The following is an 18,828-nucleotide window of genomic DNA, read 5'->3' as shown; positions in this document are numbered from 1 at the left end:
CAAATTAGGGACACTGTTGCTCCTGGGGTATCGGCGAGGACCATTCGCAACCGTCTCCATGAAGCTGGGCTACGGTCCCGCACATCGTTAGGCCGTCTTCCGCTCACGCCCCAACATCGTGCAGCCCGCCTCCAGTGGTGTCGCGACAGGCGTGAATGGAGGGACGAATGGAGACGTGTCGTCTTTAGCGATGAGAGTCGCTTCTGCCTTGGTGCCAATGATGGTCGTATGCGTGTTTGGCGCCGTGCAGGTGAGCGCCACAATCAGGACTGCATACGACCTAGGCACACAGGGCCAACATCCGGTATCATGGTGTGGGGAGCGATCTCCTACACTGGCCGTACACCACTGGTGATCGTCGAGGGGACACTGAATAGTGCACGGTACATCCAAACCGTCATCGAACCCATCGTTCTACGATTCCTAGACCGGCAAGGGAACTTGCTGTTCCAACAGGACAATGCACGTCCGCATGTATCCCGTGCCACCCAACGTGCTCTAGAAGGTGTAAGTCAACTACCCTGGCCAGTAAGATCTCCGGATCTGTCCCCCATTGAGCATGTTTGGGACTGGATGAAGCGTCGTCTCACGCGGTCTGCACGTCCAGCACGAACGCTGGTCCAACTGAGGCGCCAGGTGGAAATGGCATGGCAAGCCGTTCCACAAGACTACATCCAGCATCTCTACGATCATCTCCATGGGAGAATAGCAGCCTGCATTGCTGCGAAAGGTGGATATACACTGTACTAGTGCCGACATTGTGCATGCTCTGTTGCCTGTGTCTATGTGCCTGTGGTTCTGTCAGTGTGATCATGTGATGTATCTGACCCCAGGAATGTGTCAATAAAGTTTCCTCTTCCTGGGACAATGAATTCACGGTGTTCTTATTTCAATTTCCAGGAGTGTAGTTGCATGATAAATGCAGAAAATTCATGGCACGAATCCGTGCACTCGCACTAGACGGCAGTAACATGCGAAACTGAAAGGAAAATGTCTGATTTCTTGTAAAGTCGTTAATTTGAATTAAACATTTATGAGAGCTTGAGGTTCATATTTATTAAGGTGCTTTTGTTGTCTTAACTTGGATATCACAGAGTTATATTGCTACCATTCTGAATTATGGGCTCAACTGTTAGTTTTATATTATGCCTCTTGCTTCTGCAACAATATATCTAAAGTGACAGTTGTGCAGCATTTTGGGTCAGAAGGATGCAGTTCGTTTTTGGAGCTATTGTCTTCGCGCTGTCGGTAACCCTTAGAATTAGAGCAAAATGACAATGAGAAACCAAACATCACATTCATCTCTGGCAAGGGGACATATTTTGTTAGAGAATTGAAGCCAGAAGGTCTGAAAGAATTTTGGAATTATGAGAGATTGGACACGTCATTTTTTATGACAAGCTCCTGTGAGTGATACATGGAGGAATTTGCAGTAGTGCAAGAGGCAGTTTCATGTGTCCAGAAATAAGAATTAAACCATTTGTTCATTCATTTTGTGAGCAGACTTTCTTGCTAACTATACTAAACTTCTCCTTTACTTGCTGAAATAAAGCAAAAGATGTAATCATATCAAATGTGAACCCTTATTGATTAAGGTGCTGTGTATACAAATTAAAAATAACACATGTAAAGCTACTTGCCTCTTTGCTCAGAAATAAGGCCACGAGGATTGTGAAGACAGTATTTTGAATGCTACTCACCATATACCATAGATGTTTAATTGCAGATAGTCACAACAAAAATATGGTAAAACAAGTAAGCTTTCAGACAAAAAGGTCTTCTCCCTGATTAAATCTCTCTCTCTCTCTCTCTCTCTCTCTCTCTCTCTCTCTCTCTCCCACCCCCCCTCTCCCTCCCACCTTCTCCTACTGTCTCTGACTGTCAAGGCCAGACTGCGAGCAGCTGATTGACGGGAGAAGCAATCAATCTGGGTGGTGGGGGCAAGGAGGAGGCTGGAAGAGGAGAAGGTTAGGGGTGGGGGATGAGAAAGTGCTTTTTATGGGAGCATACAGCGGTGAGTTGAGGAGAGGGTAGGGCAGCTACGTGCTTTCGGTAGGTTGGGGGGGGGGGGGGGGTGCAGAGGCAATGGAAAAGGAGAAAAGTATAAAAAGACTGTGGGGTGTGTTAGTGGAACAGGGGGCTTTGTAGTGCTGGAGTGGGAACAAGGGGACATGGGGGTGAAGAACAATGACTAACAAATGTTGAGGCTCGGAGGGTTATGGAAACAGAGGACATATTGCAGGGAGAGTTTTGCACCTACACCTATTACTAATATTGTCATTACTCCATGCTGGATTTTCTATTGTTGGCTTGTAAAGATATCTTTACTCACTGTACACATGGATTACGATGCTCAATGCTTGTTTGGTCCACTCTCTTTCTATAATAAAAAGCATGCTGTACAGGGACTGCTTTTTCCAAACAGCTTGCATAAGAAAAGTCTTCTGGATGTAGGAAAATTTCCTCACTAAGACATGCAAAAGTCTCTAGTATAAAACTTGAAGTTGGCTGCTGCCCACAGATGTCAACTATGATGGTACTCAGTAAACAATAACGAGCACAAAGCATGCTCAGACTTCTCCCTTCTGCGCACATGTGCGTCATCTACATCTATACTCTGCAAATCACTGTGAAGTGCATGGCAGAGTCTACATCCCATTGTACCAGTTGTTAGGATTTCTTCCCGTTCTGTTCACGAACGGAGCGTGTACAATAATTATTCTAATCTTATTCTAAAGATATCTCTGAGTGATATGTTGGGTATTGTTGTATATTCCTAGTCATCATTTAAAGACTGTTCCTGAAAATTTCTTAGTAAACTTTTGTTGGATGGTTAATGTCAGTCTTCAAGAGTCTGCTAGCTCACTTTCTTCAGTATCTCTGACATTTACTCATGGGTCACAAACCTGTGACCATTCATGCTGCCCTTATCTGTATACTTTCAATATCCCTTCTTAGTCCCATTTAGTACAGGTTCCACACACTTGAGCAGCATTCAAGAACTAGTTGCACGAGTGATTTGTAAGCAATCTCCTTTGAAGATTGATTGCACTTCCCCAATATTCTACCAATAAATTAATGTCTAAGACTTGCTTTACCCACGACTGTGCCTATGTGATCATTAAATTTCATTTTTGTACAAAGTGTTGCACCCAGGTATTTGTGTGAGTTGGCAGATTCCAGCAGTGATTCACTGACGTTATAGTTATAGGATACTATGTTTTTTTCATTTTGTGAAGTGTACAATTTTACATTTCTGAACATTTAAAAAAGCTGCCAGTCTTTGCATCACTTTGAAATCTTAGCAATATCTGACTGAATATTTATGCAGCTTCTTATAGGTAGTACTCCATTATAGATAACTGCATCATCTTCAAAAAGTTTGAAGTTACAGTTAATACTGTCTGCAAGGCTGTTAATACACAACATGAACACCAAGGGTCCCAACACACTTCCCTGGGGCACACTCAAGTTACTTCTACATCTGATGATGTCTTTCCAGCCAAGATAACATGTTGCGTCCTCCGTACCAAGAAGTCCTCAATTCGGTCACAAATTTCACTTGATACCCTATATGATTGTACTTTTGACAATAAGCGTGGGTGTGGTACTGAGTCAGATGCTTTTTGGAAATGAATAAGTACTTTATGTACCTACCTATCTTGATTGAAAGCTTTCAGTATGTCAGCTTTGAGTGTTACTGCTGTCTACTGCACGTGTGTGGATTTGCAGGGGTTTAGAACTGGTATCTATTTCTGAGAATGGGTAATATCTGCTAATTCTCTTCATTCCATATGCGCTATCGACAGATGGCTGTCGTGCTATATCTGTACCATTTGTGGCAGACTGTCGTCTGACATGACCATTAGCTCATTCTAATGCCACAACAATATGTGCAGGCCCTGCCGTGTTCCCGTTAGGTCGATTGCAGAGCGTGCACAGGATGGATTGCCTACGTGCTGTGTAGCCTTTTCCACATGTTCAGAGTGGGCACTTAGCGTATTCTACGGCCCGGCTGCCTGACTGCTCGTATCAGCTGTTTGCCCACTGTTGCCCAACTTTACCTGCCGGCAGGTGTTTTAGAGCTGGAATAACCTAGCCTGTGCGCAGAGTCATTCTGCTGTGCGAGTCATTCTGCCATTCCTGTGTGGAGGGGAGATGTGTTCACAACTCCCATTGTTGTGAAGCTATGTTGTGAAGAGCACTCGTGTATCCTGCAAGTGTGGTATACTGTAGAACGGTGAAGAGTCGAAATTTATCATTCAGCTTTTTGTGTAGTTGCTCGTGGTTGTCGAAAACAAATAAGGGAGTAATATACTTAGTTGTGGTATAATTTTCTTTAGATATGAAAGTGACAAAAAGTTCTTGATGATGCTGAGTAACAGTTGTGCAGCTTCAAGGCTGACTCTACACGATATAATATGTTAGTGGTGTAAGAACTTCTAGTGTTTTACTCGATAATGGTGTGAAAGTTGAAATCCAGGTACTGCAAAGGAAAAATACAGTAATATTTTATTCTTAGCTCGCAGCATAGTGGAATACGTGTAGTCAAACATTGTTTCAAAGCAGTTACGTGTAACCTGAGAAAATGTGTGGAGAAAAAGCAACCGGAAGTAGATTTATTGATACATGTACAAAGTGCTACAGTAATGTGAACAATTCCGCAAGCTTTGGTTCACTTTGTGGCCTGCACGGAACGTATTTATAATGTAATAGGCTTGTGGAACCTGTTATTTGGTTTTAACTGGAGTGTTGTAACTAATCACTTGTGATTAAAAGTTGAGCTAGTTTCTAGTATGGTAACTCTGTATTTTGAACTGAGAGCAACATACTTGCTGGTATGTGTCGTATGCTAAACAACATTTGGCTAAGTGCTGTGTATTCCACTCGTCTATAGAACAAATTCTTTTTAAGTGTTATACTCGCAGCTGTGACAATGCCGCAATCCCAGTGAGTAGCGGCTCTCGGTGCAGAAAACAGTATTCGTGTAAATGCCTATCTTCAGTGGCTTGAAAACTGGCTAACGGTTCAAATGAAGAGTGAAAAAAATTATGAAGAGAAGTAAATAATGCAAGTGTAAAAAAGGGAAGAACCATTTTGTGTTGCGGCTTGAGAGGGGTTGGAGTGTGCTTCTTTTGCTTTTCAACCTACACAAACCTGCCACTGTCTCCTGTCCAATTAAGGGGAGAGGGAGCAGTAGTGTCTTAGTGTAGTACTGGAACTTCACCTCCAGAAAGTATCGTGTAGCCGTTCAGTCTCCTGTATAATTTTAGTTTTCTCAACTGAATTACCTATTTGCTAAAAGTAATTGTAAGGCTCAGGTGAAATATTTAAGGTAAATGAAACACTTTGTGAATACCTTTCATGCTGGTGATTAGTTTGTCAAATGCTTTATTAGCTTGAATGTATAGTTCCTCGTAATTATTTCATATACTGTGTTTTAAAGCACACTACATTTTTATAATCTTAAGACACGAAAAAAGCTCTTTTAAGCAGTCAGATTTTTTGACATAATTTGCTACTACACTGTGTATTTGTTAACATTTGCAGGTGGAGGGTCTTTTGGACGATGTGGATTTCAAACTGCTGGTGACTCGCGACGATTTCGAAGAGCTGTGTGCGGATCTTTTTGATAGGATACAAAAGCCAGTAGAACAAGCTCTCAAGGCATCTGGGCTCGACATGAATGTCATCAGTCAGGTTTGTAGACTAGCAAAGTTTTTATTACCATATTACACTAATTAATTAGTTAGTTAATATAAATAACAGAAAAGAATGGAGCAGACGTTCATGAGTTGTCCTCTCTCTCTGCCTCTGCCTCTCACTTTTTAATGCTGACGGGTAGATAGGTGTGGGTGGGGGGGATTCTCAGGACATACATTTGTGCATCTGCATGCATTAATTAGTAACAGGTTGAGCATGTCACATTCTTAACTTTTGTTTAAATTGACTGTGTTTACAGTAACACAATGACTGTAAACATGACATGTGGAGTTGCAGACTGGCACATTGAGAAAATTGTAACATAAATTTTCGGGCAAAGCCTTCTCCAGAAGAGAAATGCGCACACGTTAGACAAGCAAGATCATCGCACATAAGACTGCTACCTCGGCATCTCTTCTTTGTACCTGAACAGCTGCGTGGAAGAGGGCGAGGGTTGTGGGCCAAGACACAGTAAATAATTTCTCATAATTTCTCAGGGACTAGCACGAGCTGAACATCTGATTCACTTTCATCTGCATAGGTTAGTATTAATAATGCAATGGAGTGTTTGGACTGCTGCCATGTACAGTGTGTAGTAGAGTTTTGTACCGTCAAGAAAGATCTTATTGCAGTCATTTATTTAACGATGTGACACATGAGGAAGCATTGTGCCTGTGACATCAGGATTCAAATCTCAGTACTCACTTCCCACACTGTAGTGCTACAAGTAACTCCTTTGTTCCTTTCCAAAATGTCATAGGAAATAGTCTCCTTTCCTCAACATCAGGCTACTCGCAGACAACAGTCATCAGATGTAGCGGCGATGCGAGATTTGTTTAAATCTGTTGGGACATTTTTGCACGATTGGACCTTCCTGACACTTCCCGTGGTACCAACATTTGCTGCCATGATGACACTCCATACGGCCGGGAGTAGACACCTCGGCTCGGGCGAAGTGGTACCCCAGGAGGAGATGTATGGTCAGTTTTACAATTGCAGGTGATCCTTGTGGGAGCTGGGACACGCGTGCCTAAGGTGCAGGAGCGGCTGGCAGCAGCGGTGGGCCTTGAGCTGGGGAAAAGCATCAACACGGACGAAGCGGCAGCGCTGGGAGCCGTCTACAAGGCAGCCGACCTCAGCACTGGCTTCAAGGTCAAGAAGTTCCTCACCAAGGACGCCGTCCTCTTCCCCATCCAGGTGAGCTTGGCTCAGATATTATAGTCCAATTAAAATTATGTGACAGTTTGTGTGTCGCTTATCGCTACTGATGTGTAATTGCGGACCAATGTTGGAGGTGGCCACTGCGAGCTATGACAGAAATGGAAGGTGCTCTGTTGACAGACGATTTTTGAGTGACCAATGGCTGAACTGAGGTAGACGATGGGTTTTGTAGCCCTAAACTAACCGCAATCTTGTGATGTGAAGTGCAACCGAGAAAACTGCGATCAACAATCTGTGCACAATGAGAATCGATTGCTTTGTTCACGACACTTGAGACTACCCTGGATGAGTAAAATCGAGACAGAAAAATGTATTCTGCAGCAGGATTTCAGTTATAGCAGTAAAAGCAAAACACAGTAAGAAAGAAAGCAAGCCAGACATGGAATTGGAAGTGAATTAATTGTTGTGGTAATTTGGCAACAGCGAATGGTACGGGCACGATGTTAACCATTCTCATTGGTGGAAACTAACTACATCCTATGAAGTGAAGTGTCAGTTACCAAGTAATTTTTACTGGACTATAGTTTGAAAGGTAAGACAGTAAACTGTCATTTATCTTCTGAGACTGCACGAATAACTAAAGAAAACCATAGTAGCTCGTACTTCTCCCATTGGTGACACAATTTCCTTTACTACTACTTCTTATTCTATGTTTACCTTGTTTTTCAATGTTGTTTGGATAACTGCCATATTTTGTAGGCTATAAGATTCAGTTTTTCTTAGAAAAATTGCCTTCAAAGTTTAAGTGCATCTTATACTTGAAATTAATATAAAAATGTCCAGTCTTTGGTTTAAAATTCCCACAAGTCTTAAAAATGGCCATATATTTGATGCTGTGGGAAATGTATCCCTATACGGCAACATTGGAATCGGTAAGCAGCAGCCATGCACTGAAGTGATGAGCATGGATTGTGGCAATTCACAAGCTTGCTAATGCTGTCTCCCTCCCTCCTGCTCTGCCATCACAAACCCAGAACACTGTCTAGTCTATGATGCGTTATTGCAGTCTGCAGTGCTAGTAAACTTGAATTGAAAGTTATTTGGGTTGTTGGTAACACTAAAATATTTTGTTAGTAGCTGGTTTTATAATGGAAAAAATAAAAGGTATTCATATAATACAGGCTATAAATTGAAAGTAATAGCACATGCAGAACAACATGAAACAGCAGTCAAGTGGTGTTTTAGTCTTACACCAACAGGAAAAACCAATCACGATTGGTGGGCTAGTAAAGGCGAACTGGAGAAAAGAAAGAAAGAAGAAGGGGAAAAAATGAGGATGACTGAATGTGTGAGTAGATGACTGAATGTGTGAGTAGATGACTGAATGTGTGAGTAGATGACTGAATGTGTGAGTAGATGACTGAATGCGTGAGTAGATGACTGAATGCAAAATGGCCAAAACTAGAAGATAACATATTGAAATGGATTAAAGGACACTGGCAAAATGGCACTAGAATTAATGCAAAAATAATTCAAAGACACACTCTTCAAGTTAGCACTACAGTGGAACTTAAGACTGTAAGGGTGGAGCTGGTTGATGCTACAGGTTTATGAAGTGTCATGGACATAGCATGTGAACCAAAACCAAAATGTGTCAGAATATACCACAAGAGGATGAAGAGAAAATATCTTTCAATCACTTTATTTCTCAACTTTGAAAGAAAGCCAGTGTGGAACTAAGCCAAATAGCAAACATGGACAAAACTGACATTTTATGTGCTGCATAACAGAACTGTTGCATTAAAAGTTGTTAAACTCAAACTATAAAAACTGTTGGACATGAAAAAATGCACTACACTGTTGTCCTTTGATGTGCTGATGGTGCTAGACTTAATCCAATGATCATTTTGAAGTGCAAAACAATGGGAGAATCTTCTGAAATACCACCAGGTGGTGGTGTTCATGTACATGACATGGGTTGAACAGATGGGGATGGTATGAAATTATGGATTAACAGAGTGTGGGAATGAAGGAAAGGTGTTTTATTGAAGAAATGTTCTATTCTCGTGCTAGATCAGTTTGGTAGTCACTTGAAAAATTCTGCTAAAGAGAAATTGAGACAGGGACATAAAGAGCTTGCTGTTATTCTGGACTTACTTCACAATTCCAACTTTGACCTATAAAATGACCTACAACCAAACAAGTGTGTCAGCAGATAAAACAGTCTTGGTATAAAGTGAGATATAACATTATTGTTAAATATTTCAAAATGTGTGGCATAAGTAACGCCCTCGATTGCAGTGAAGACCATCATATATATGAATAGGACGGAGAAGGAGGAGGAGAAGAAGAAGAAGAAGAAGAAGAAGAAGAAGAAGAAGAAGAAGTGCATATGACAATTTTTAGGGACTTTTAAAGGTCAATTTGGTTTTATAAACTAAGAGTTTTTTAGTGTGGCTTTGCAATCTAATAATGAAAATGGTAAAAATGTTGTTTTTGAAAAATAATTGCGTAAAAATTAAGGTGCATCTTACAACCTGTGAAATACAGTATTCGAAAACAGCCTTGGTGTCTGAAACTGGCCATGGTGTTTGAAAATAAAATTGCAAATGGTGCCACTATGTCTATTGATGTAGAGCAGGTTACAATTTTTTCCACTCCTCACAAATTTTAATTTGTGACCCATAGGAGGAAGAAACATTTGTTAGTCTTCACTGTTCTTGTAGCAATTGCTTCCATTCTGTACGTGACTTTTCTCAATATGATTGTGAGATGATGATAAAATGCTGTTGCCTATCATGTAAAACATAGTGTTGTTACATTTTAAATAATTTATCAGCAACCAGAAAGCAGAAGCTGTGTGGAGAGCATATTGCAGATCTGGAAGGATGGAAAACAAGGAAAGATTTTTAAAATTACATTATAAGAAGGATAATCCAGAATATATGCTTTTAAGGGAAACTACTGTTTAATGTATTTACAAAACATGTTGCATGTTAAATTTCAAAGATAACTGCACTTATTTGCACAATACTTGTCAGAAACTGAAATTACTTACAAAATTACACGTAAGATGCTGTGCTCCTTATCATTGGCTTTCTGATCGCTTCTGGGAAGTAATTTTCATATTTGTCTTTTTTTGTCACTCACTTTTTTCTTGACAATGTTTCTAATTTTCCTGAGACTCAAAACACAGTTTTAAATGAGTAGAGCTTATGAGACTGTCTTATAAGAAGAGGGCAAAGCAAAAATATAGACAGAAAATTGGCTGTGAACGCAATACGAGGGTAAAGTCTTCGCGTATACCCAGAAGTGAATAGACAGGAAAGATTTCGGGGATGATAAACAGTAGGATTTGAGGCACAACATTGCCTTCTGGTGGTAAAAAATTTGTTGTTTGTACTAGTGTATTCTAGAGAAAAATACTCGTTAAAATTGTAGCAATATACATAAGGTTTCGTGCCTTTTATTTATTTATTTATTTATTTATTTATTTTATTAAAGTATATGTGGATAATTTGAACACGCGCACGCACACACACACACACACACACACACACACACACACACACACACAAATAAATCTTTTGTAAATGTTGTGTAATTGCTCTTCTTTCAGGTGGTGTTCGAACGAGAATTAGAAAACGGTGCTGGAACAAAGCAGATTCGTCGAACCCTCTTTGGCCCGATGAATCCCTATCCACAGAAAAAAGTACTCACATTCAATAAGCATATGAATGACTTTTCATTCTATGTAGGGTATGGAGACCTTGATAGTCTTCCTGAACATGAGATACAGTAAGTAGTCCACACATTATTTGTAAATTTTACAATAATAGAAATGCAGGAGGGAAACAACTAATGAGAATGAGGTAATGTAACCAGTTATTACAAATGAATGACATATGATAATTACAGAGATTCAGAAAATCTGACCAGCTTACCATTCCTCCAACTCCCACATCGGAGGCAAATGGTGCAGTTGTCTTTGTAGTGTGTTGATGGCACTACTTTGATGGCATTTAGGGAAGTGTACTGATTTTGCTGAATCCAGAGCCTCTTGCAGCACGATATCTGAAGGCATGACGCAAATGAGGCAGTGAAGGAAATGGATCATTGTCTGCTGAACAAAAACAAAAACAAACAAACACACACACACACACACACACGTCTCATTATTGCAGTGTGATCCCAATTTAACATGGCAGTTCTACTTTGGCCAATTCCTGTACAATGGCAGTTAAGTGTCTAATTACCTACATGTTGGGCTGTTACCAGGGGATTAGCAGCTCTTATGATGGTATTCTAGCCTGTTCCTCTTGAATCCTGGCAGTGTCAAAGTATCTACTGTCTGTCACCTCACTACAGCAGTGATACTAGAGTTAAAGCTTCTCCAGCTGCAAAGATGTTGCCTGACAGGTTTGTGTCACTGACTTGGGTCTGTATCGTCATTGTCAATTTTGCTCCATTTGGATTTGGCTGTTACTACCCGTCTAATGTTGGGGCAGGACTTCAGTTTTCTCGATCGGAGTCTGAAGCGAGAATCCTGTCACCTGGCGGCATCATGAAACATCTAAAGTGTGGTGAGATTTGTATTGCACGGGGCGAGCATACTCTCTTCCTGAGCAACAAGAGGCTAAAGTCGACTACCAAAATCTGAGAGGCCTCGCTTGTCAACTCGCAATATTGAGTTTTCCTAAGATATTGTTTTGTACAAAGACGTTAGTCACGTTGCTCCTCAAATGCCAGATTCCCGTAGAGAATAACTCTGAGGTACTTCGGGATAGAGGAATAAGATTCAGTGTTGAGAAATGCTCCTACCTGCAGCTACCAAGGTGGTGCTCCGTTTTGCTGAAAAATGATATTTTTGGCACACTTTCACATTTGTGGGGGGAAAACTGGGTAATGAATGAGCAAGTGATGCCTCTACTGGTAACTAAATAAACTGGCTGTGTAAAAGTGCCACCAAGGTCAACTTTTAGTTACAGTCTAAGTTAAAACTGACCCCAAGTTTCTAGCTTTATTTGTGTGTAGGATATAGTCTTTGAATATGGGTGAATTTTTTGGTGTGGCAGTGGAAGTGCTACTGCCCAAACACAGCACTTTCCTACAGTTCAGATGCTAGAGTAACAGTTATTCACAAAGAGCATGAATGTTTATCTGTGTGTGGGTAGTTAGATAACCGTACTTCACATTCATTGTCGTCATTATTTCAGAGCCCTCGGTTCGCTCAACCTGAGTCGTGTGGACCTTACTGGGGTGAGCGAGGCACTGTCCAAGCACAAGGACTCGCACGGAGTGGAATCGAAGGGTATAAAGGCGCACTTCTCGATGGACGAGAGTGGCGTGCTGCAGCTGTCGGGAGTGGAGCTCGCTCTGGAGAAGACAGTCTCCCCTGAGGAGCAGGAGGCTGAGGCTGCTGACGCCGAGGGGACACTGTCGAAGATTGGCAGCACCATCAGCAAGCTCTTCACCTGTAAGTAGCCCCGCTACAGCTGCCAAGCTGTTTTATATGTCGAACAGGTACCGTGCAAGTCGGCCAGTAAAAGTACGGACTTGGGTTTAAGAAATTGTAAAAATGTCAGTAATTAACGCTTTGATCACAGTAGTGTCCACGCTCATACATTGCTCAGTATCGGTTGTCTACATGGCTGGCCAGTGCGGTAATGCAGTTTTTCAGGTAAATTGCTCTTTTGTGGGAGTTGTTTATCAAACGTTAACAACATCTTCAGCAATTGTTAACAGTGGACACTTATTACATGTAAAACCTTACTTTGAAATAGTTGTTGTACACAGCAATCTCTTCTTGTTTTCAGCTATTCTGGTGAGAGAGTGAATCTGAAGTGTGTGTGTGTGTGTGTGTGTGTGTGTGTGTGTGTGTGTGTGTGTGTGTGTGTGGCTTCAGAGTGAAAGAAAGGAAAGCACTAAACAGGATAGACAAATGAGAACCACTGAAGACCATAGCAGCAAATTGTGTAGCAACATAACTTATCAGACTACAAGAGGAACTGAAAATAAATTGAAGATTTCTGCTTCAAAAAGATCATTCAACAGTTTGCAGACCTGGGGTGTAGTAAACAAGATGATGCATTATTTATTTATTTGTTTGTTTGGTTCGGTCTGGAGAGTGTGCTGTTCAGATATCCAATCGTGTAGGAAAAGGCGCTAAACTCGAACGGCATGCTACTTGATGGTGATCCTAACTTCACAGCCAGCTGAGGTTGGTTGTAATGGTGGAAAAACTTGTCTTGGAATACAACAGCTGTCAGTGATGGGGTAATTCGAAGTTATTTCCTCCAGAAACTGAAGCGTATTTGCGGTAATCTGGATTGCATCCAGTCTGAGCTATTTCGGATAAATGAAGATCTTGTGTAACACAATACAAGTTTTTTTATGAGGAAAGATTTTAGTTCCTGATTTGTCCATACTCCGTAAGCAAGGGAGGGCAAGAAGGGATGCTTGCATCCCTCCTACACACACACACACACACACACACACACACACGTGTGTGTGGAACAATATGTAAAAATACTGGAAATTCCTGGATGGAACAAGACATACCGTATTTACTCGAATCTAAGCCACACTTTTTTTCCGGTTTTTGTAATCCAAAAAACCGCCTACGGCTTAGAATCGAGTGCAAAGCAAGCGGAAGTTCTGAAAAATGTTGATAGGTGCCGCCACAACTAACTTCTGCCGTCGAATATATGTAGCGCTACACAGGAATCCTTTGTAGGCACAAACATAAATACTGGCGCCAAAACCTCTGCGTCAGTAAATAAAATTTAAAAAAAAAAAATTGGAAGAAGAGCTTTTTTCTCCGCCCGAGTTTTGACCACTGCTTTTTCATACATAATCCAACGAAGTAAATACAAATTCTGTATTGTTCATCTTCGAATTTCAATGTACTACGAAAATCCGACTGGTAATACTGGGATGTTTGTCAATATGGCCAACTCTACGTTCTGAATTTTTTCCTACCTGTGAGAAGAGAGAGTTGCTAATAGGAACCTGATGAAATGTGAATCACATGCAGTATTTTCTTCACCATAAGAATAATACGAATATAAACATTTTGCCATGTATTCTTTCGTGTTTGCTTCTATCTCATTTAAATCCTGTCTGCCAAATAAACTACGAAACTAGAGTGAGACAACAGCAAACGCGGAAGAATATACGTATCGTGTCATGTTTATATTCGTATTACTCTTATGCCTAATAGTGATACAGTCAGAAATGAAGCACGGCAACTGACTAGATTTTTAAGTCTAAGATGACTAATTTCTGTGCAGAATTTGATGTACTAAAGAAGCGGCCGCAAAGATTTTCAAACGGAGAAAAATTTTCGCCAAACTCTCGTTCAGAACATGTTCTATCATATGCAGTCTATTATTTGGTTCTTGTTGATCATTATCAAAGAAAGCAGCAATGTAAGTAACAACAAATAGCAGTCTCTTGCCATTGTTTCGCTAATGAGACGATTCCTCTCTTTTTTTAATTGTAGGCGGCGGTAGCGCGCACAAAAGCAAGCCATGCCGCGAGCAGCGACAGGCCGTAAACTCGCACTATCAGAATGCGACAAACAATGCATGACACAGTATAGTAATGCATTTTCAGCTTCGAGTGACTGACGTAAACACCTATAACATAGAAAACGGCACTTATCAGATCAAAGCAAAATAAGCAATTGATTCAAACCAGACGAAGCACGTGAAAAAGGAAGGGTATCCGTATAAATACGGACGGAGCGCCTGATGCATAGCAATGGCTACCTGGTAAAGCTTAACTGCTAAGCTTTCGACTCGAACCAAACTACTGTACCTGTATCGTCATTCATTCGACCTAAATTGTGTCTCATATTACAATGGTCCAAATTTGTTTAGATTTGGAGGTGCGGCCTAAAACTTTTCTCTCCCCTTGAATTTCGAGTCTCAAATTTCAGGTGTGGCTTAGATTTGGGAACTTTTTTCCCTTTATTTCGAGTCTCATTTTTCAGGTGCGGCTTAGATTAGAGTGCGGCTTAGATTCGAGTAAATACGGTAGAATAGGGGAAAGGCAACCATTCGTCTATAGCATATCAGTGTGCGGAGGATGGAAACGTGTAACAGAAAACAGTATTCACACTGCCTTTTGAGGTTCTGTTCTTCTGCTCTTCTAGTGAAAGTATACATATTACCACACACACACACACACACACACACACACACACACACACACACACACACACACACACACCCAAACACACATTCCTAAAACTGCAGCTGTTCTAATTTTAACAAATAATCAGTCTCGCTATAGCTGTGGGAATATATGTTTTGGTGTCTGTGCAGGTGCATGTGTTAATGAGTGTTCTTTCACTAGAGGCAGAGGAGGAGCTCAAAAGCCTGTAGGAATACTGTTTTCTTTTACATTTCTGTGCTTCACGCATCAGTAGATGAGGCGTAGGCTTTCCGTTATTTTGTGTACAGAACAGTATACATTTACACATTCATTGCTTACAGAGTCATATTTACCTAAATTGAAGTTTGTCATATGTCCTTCCCTTATTGGCCATGAAATGCAAATTTGGAGTTTTGCTGTAGTGATTAAGACACAGAAGAATGGAAGGGGCAACCTGTAGACTGCTACATTGTTTTCGGTGTATCCGGACTTCAGTGCACACACCAATCGCATTATGTGACCCTTAGGCACAAGTTGTTCCATTCCAGTACTGCATAAAACTATCACACGTTACTCATTCTTTTGTGTAGAATTTTATCAGTAAACACAGAAAATCCAAAGAGTTATGTAAGTGGAAAATAAAGTTTAACTGCTTTGACTGCCTTATGTTTCTGTAAGTATTTATTGTAAAGATAAGGAATGCAAAGCAGCAAAGGGTAATATTTCTAAAAATGAATGTTACATAAAATTCTGCAGATGTGGTACCTAAATTGTAACATAATTTGGAAAACTTTTTTCCTTTGAATAGCTTCCGACGAGAAAAAAGATGAGCAAAAGCAAGAAAAGGATGAGAAAGCAGAAGAGAAGCAAAGTGAAGACAGTTTGGGAAAGGAAGGTCAAGAGGGAGGAGAGACTGCCAGACAAGAGGGTGAAGGAAAAGAGCAAAAGTTTGATGATGAGAAATCGGCTGGAGAGAAAGCCGAAACGGAGGAGAAAAATACTAAAGAGGGTGCTGAAAAGGCAGATGCAAAAAATGCAACAAAGCTGACGGAAAAGAAACCTAAAATAATTTTGCTGAAAGAGCCAATCAATGCAGCAGAAGAAAAGAGCGGTGTGCCAGCTCTTAATAGCGAGCAGTTCCAGTCATCGATCAAGAAGTAAGTAATGCTGATGCTATGTGTAATGAGATGGAATAGGAGAGTGCTCTGTAACTCGCCTGTCTCGCCTTAGTATTGTTACTCCTCTAAATGTTCTCGTTATCTGTATGTCCCGTCCAATGCTGGGTTTCTGGGGTGGTGTAAAAATGTGGCTGTGGATTTTCTGGAAGATATAGGTTAGTATGAGTGATAACACAATTCACATTTGTAACTGGATATCTTACGTGGTCATTGGAATCGTCCTGTAAATTTCTATCCCTGCAGGCAAAGTCACATGACCGAAAATAAACATAAGTAAAGTAAGTTTGATTGTAGGTGCTTCTTTTAACTTAGATTTTTTAAGTTATTTTTTGTATTACTAGACTTAGATTTTTGAAGATATTTTTTGAATTACTAGCTCAGCGCCCACTGCTTGCTCGCGTAGACTGTATAGCCTGCAGATATTTTTTGTTTTCATTTAATCAATTTTTTACATTCACAAATTGCAACACCACCTAAGTTTCATGTTAATGAAGGCCATATAAGCTTGGTCTTTCCCAAATGTACTTCTGACTGAGAAGTGATTCTGATAGCTGGAGTCAAAAGGTTTTGTTAATTGTGCCTTTAGTGTTCTTGTGGAGATATTTCTATAACAACTGTCATCCCCTAACAAACACTTCTTTATATCTAACCCAGAAGTGAAACCAATTTTCATAAATTTAGCTTTAAATTTTATTTTATTTTATTTAACTTTTTTTTTTCTTCTTCAATGTCACAAAATATTTTCTTAAAAATTTTCATCTTCTGTTGCTCTCCTGTAGGGCTTGAATTTCCAGAAACATTGAAACACGGATATTTTTTTTATTTTTTATTATTATTATTATTATTTGTAACCAAGAAGTCAAGTACCAATTGTCATAGATGTGGCCTTAAAAATCTTCTAGGAGTTCTTTAGTAATTATTTTAAAAAACTTTCAGCCACTATTTTATACCCCCTTAGTGGTTGAATTTCCAAAAATGCTGAAACATGTATTTTTTTTATTTTCTTACTGTGAAACCAAATACCAGTTTTCATAGTTGTAGCTTCAAATTCCTTTAATAGTGACATACTTTCAAAAAGCCTATCACCCTCTTAGGAGTGGAATTTTGGACAATATCTTCCTAAACCATGCTTATAATATAGGACCCACACCATCTCCAAATTTCAAGTTTCTATCCTATGTGGCTTGGTGATAATGAGTCAGTGAATCAGTCTGACCCCATTTCACCCCCTTAGGGGTTGAATTTCGAAAAACATTGAAACAAATATTTTTTTTATTTCTGAGAAGCCAGATTTAAATTTTCATAGGTTTAGCTTTAAAAATGCTTTCATGATAAAATATTTTCGTAATAAGTCTCATCCTCTAACCCCTATACGCATTCGTTAAATTTCCAGAAACACTGAAACACCTTTTTTAAAAAAAATTGTAACTAAGAAGCTAAATACCAGTGTTCACAGATGCTGCTTTAAAAATATTTTAGTAGCTCTTTAATAAGGATATATTTTCAAAAATAAAGCTTTCCCCCACTATTTCATCCCCAGAGGGTTAAATTTCCAAAAATGCTGAAACATGTATTTCTTTATTTGTGACCAAGAAACCAAATACCAATTTTTATAAGTCTAGCTTCCAAATTGCCTTAATAGTAACATATTAAAAAAAAACTTCAGCCCCAATTTCACCCCCTTAGGGCTGAAATTTCAAAAAATTCCCTCTTGAATAATGCCTACAGTAAAAGATAGTTGTTGTTGTTGTTGTTTTCAAGATAAGCCTCTATTCCTCTAAGGCAGCATACCTAGTCTATTTAAATACTCATGTATTAACAATAAAAGGAAAAGGATGGACTACTGCACAAACCCTAAAGATGACACATCGAGTTACAGACAGGCGTAATGAAAAGACTGTTTGCATTCTGATCTGAGCTACCAGATATGACGGTCGTGTGTGTGTGTGTGTGTGTGTGTGTGTGTGTGTGTGTGTGTGTGTGTGTGCTTAATATGTGACAGTCTTTTCACTGTGCCTGCCTGCAACTCAACATGCATCTTTACAGTGAGTAGCGATCTATCCTTTCATTTATATTGTTGATTTTCCAACATGGAGTCCTAATTTATGTATGTCCATATTAGTGAAAGTTGGGGTGATGTGTAGAGTAGTCAGAGGTGTAGAAAGGGCCAAGTATGTCATGACACTGCTGCTTCCCACTCCCCAGTTCTAAATTATGTTATCTGTAATTATATTTACATCCCAAATGAAAACACTTGTTCACTGTAGTGTGATATTTTTATCCTTCAGAGAGTCCTAAAATTTAATGGTTGGAATATGTGGCTATATGACATGAGTCACTGTAGTAGTTGATAGCATCACTGGTGAAAGTTTTTCAGTATGTCTACACCTTACAGAGAATGTGAGCTAAAAATGTACAATAGTGTTAATGTTTTGAAGCTGACTGTTTCTATTTCATATTGTCAAAGTACTTGGTGGATGCTGTCTTCAGCTTTCTTTTTCTTTTTTTCCATAACATGTCATGTTTCAGTGGTATTGCAACTTGTATTTCTTCCTTAGCTCTGTTTTCTGGATTTCAGATAACAGCTAAATAGGTGTAGTTCTCTAAAATTATTATCTGGACTAAC

At 39.9% G+C, this 18,828-nt stretch overlaps 1 protein-coding gene across 2 annotated transcripts in view; it reads left to right on the top strand.

Annotated features, from left to right (window-relative positions):
- LOC126106312 (hypoxia up-regulated protein 1) overlaps window positions 1-18,828 on the top strand; it is a 119,592-nt gene that overhangs the window by 61,652 nt on the left and 39,112 nt on the right. For both annotated transcript variants that reach the window (XM_049912539.1, XM_049912538.1), the window contains exons 7-11: window positions 5,551-5,700; window positions 6,703-6,900; window positions 10,484-10,662; window positions 12,081-12,340; window positions 15,833-16,181. In XM_049912539.1, the coding sequence (XP_049768496.1) occupies window positions 5,551-5,700; window positions 6,703-6,900; window positions 10,484-10,662; window positions 12,081-12,340; window positions 15,833-16,181 (1,136 nt within the window). The remainder of the gene's footprint in view (window positions 1-5,550; window positions 5,701-6,702; window positions 6,901-10,483; window positions 10,663-12,080; window positions 12,341-15,832; window positions 16,182-18,828) is intronic.

This window comes from Schistocerca cancellata, chromosome 10, assembly GCF_023864275.1.
Source record: "Schistocerca cancellata isolate TAMUIC-IGC-003103 chromosome 10, iqSchCanc2.1, whole genome shotgun sequence".
Classification (NCBI taxonomy): domain Eukaryota; kingdom Metazoa; phylum Arthropoda; class Insecta; order Orthoptera; family Acrididae; genus Schistocerca; species Schistocerca cancellata.
This window is presented reverse-complemented; position numbering and strand designations above follow the sequence as displayed.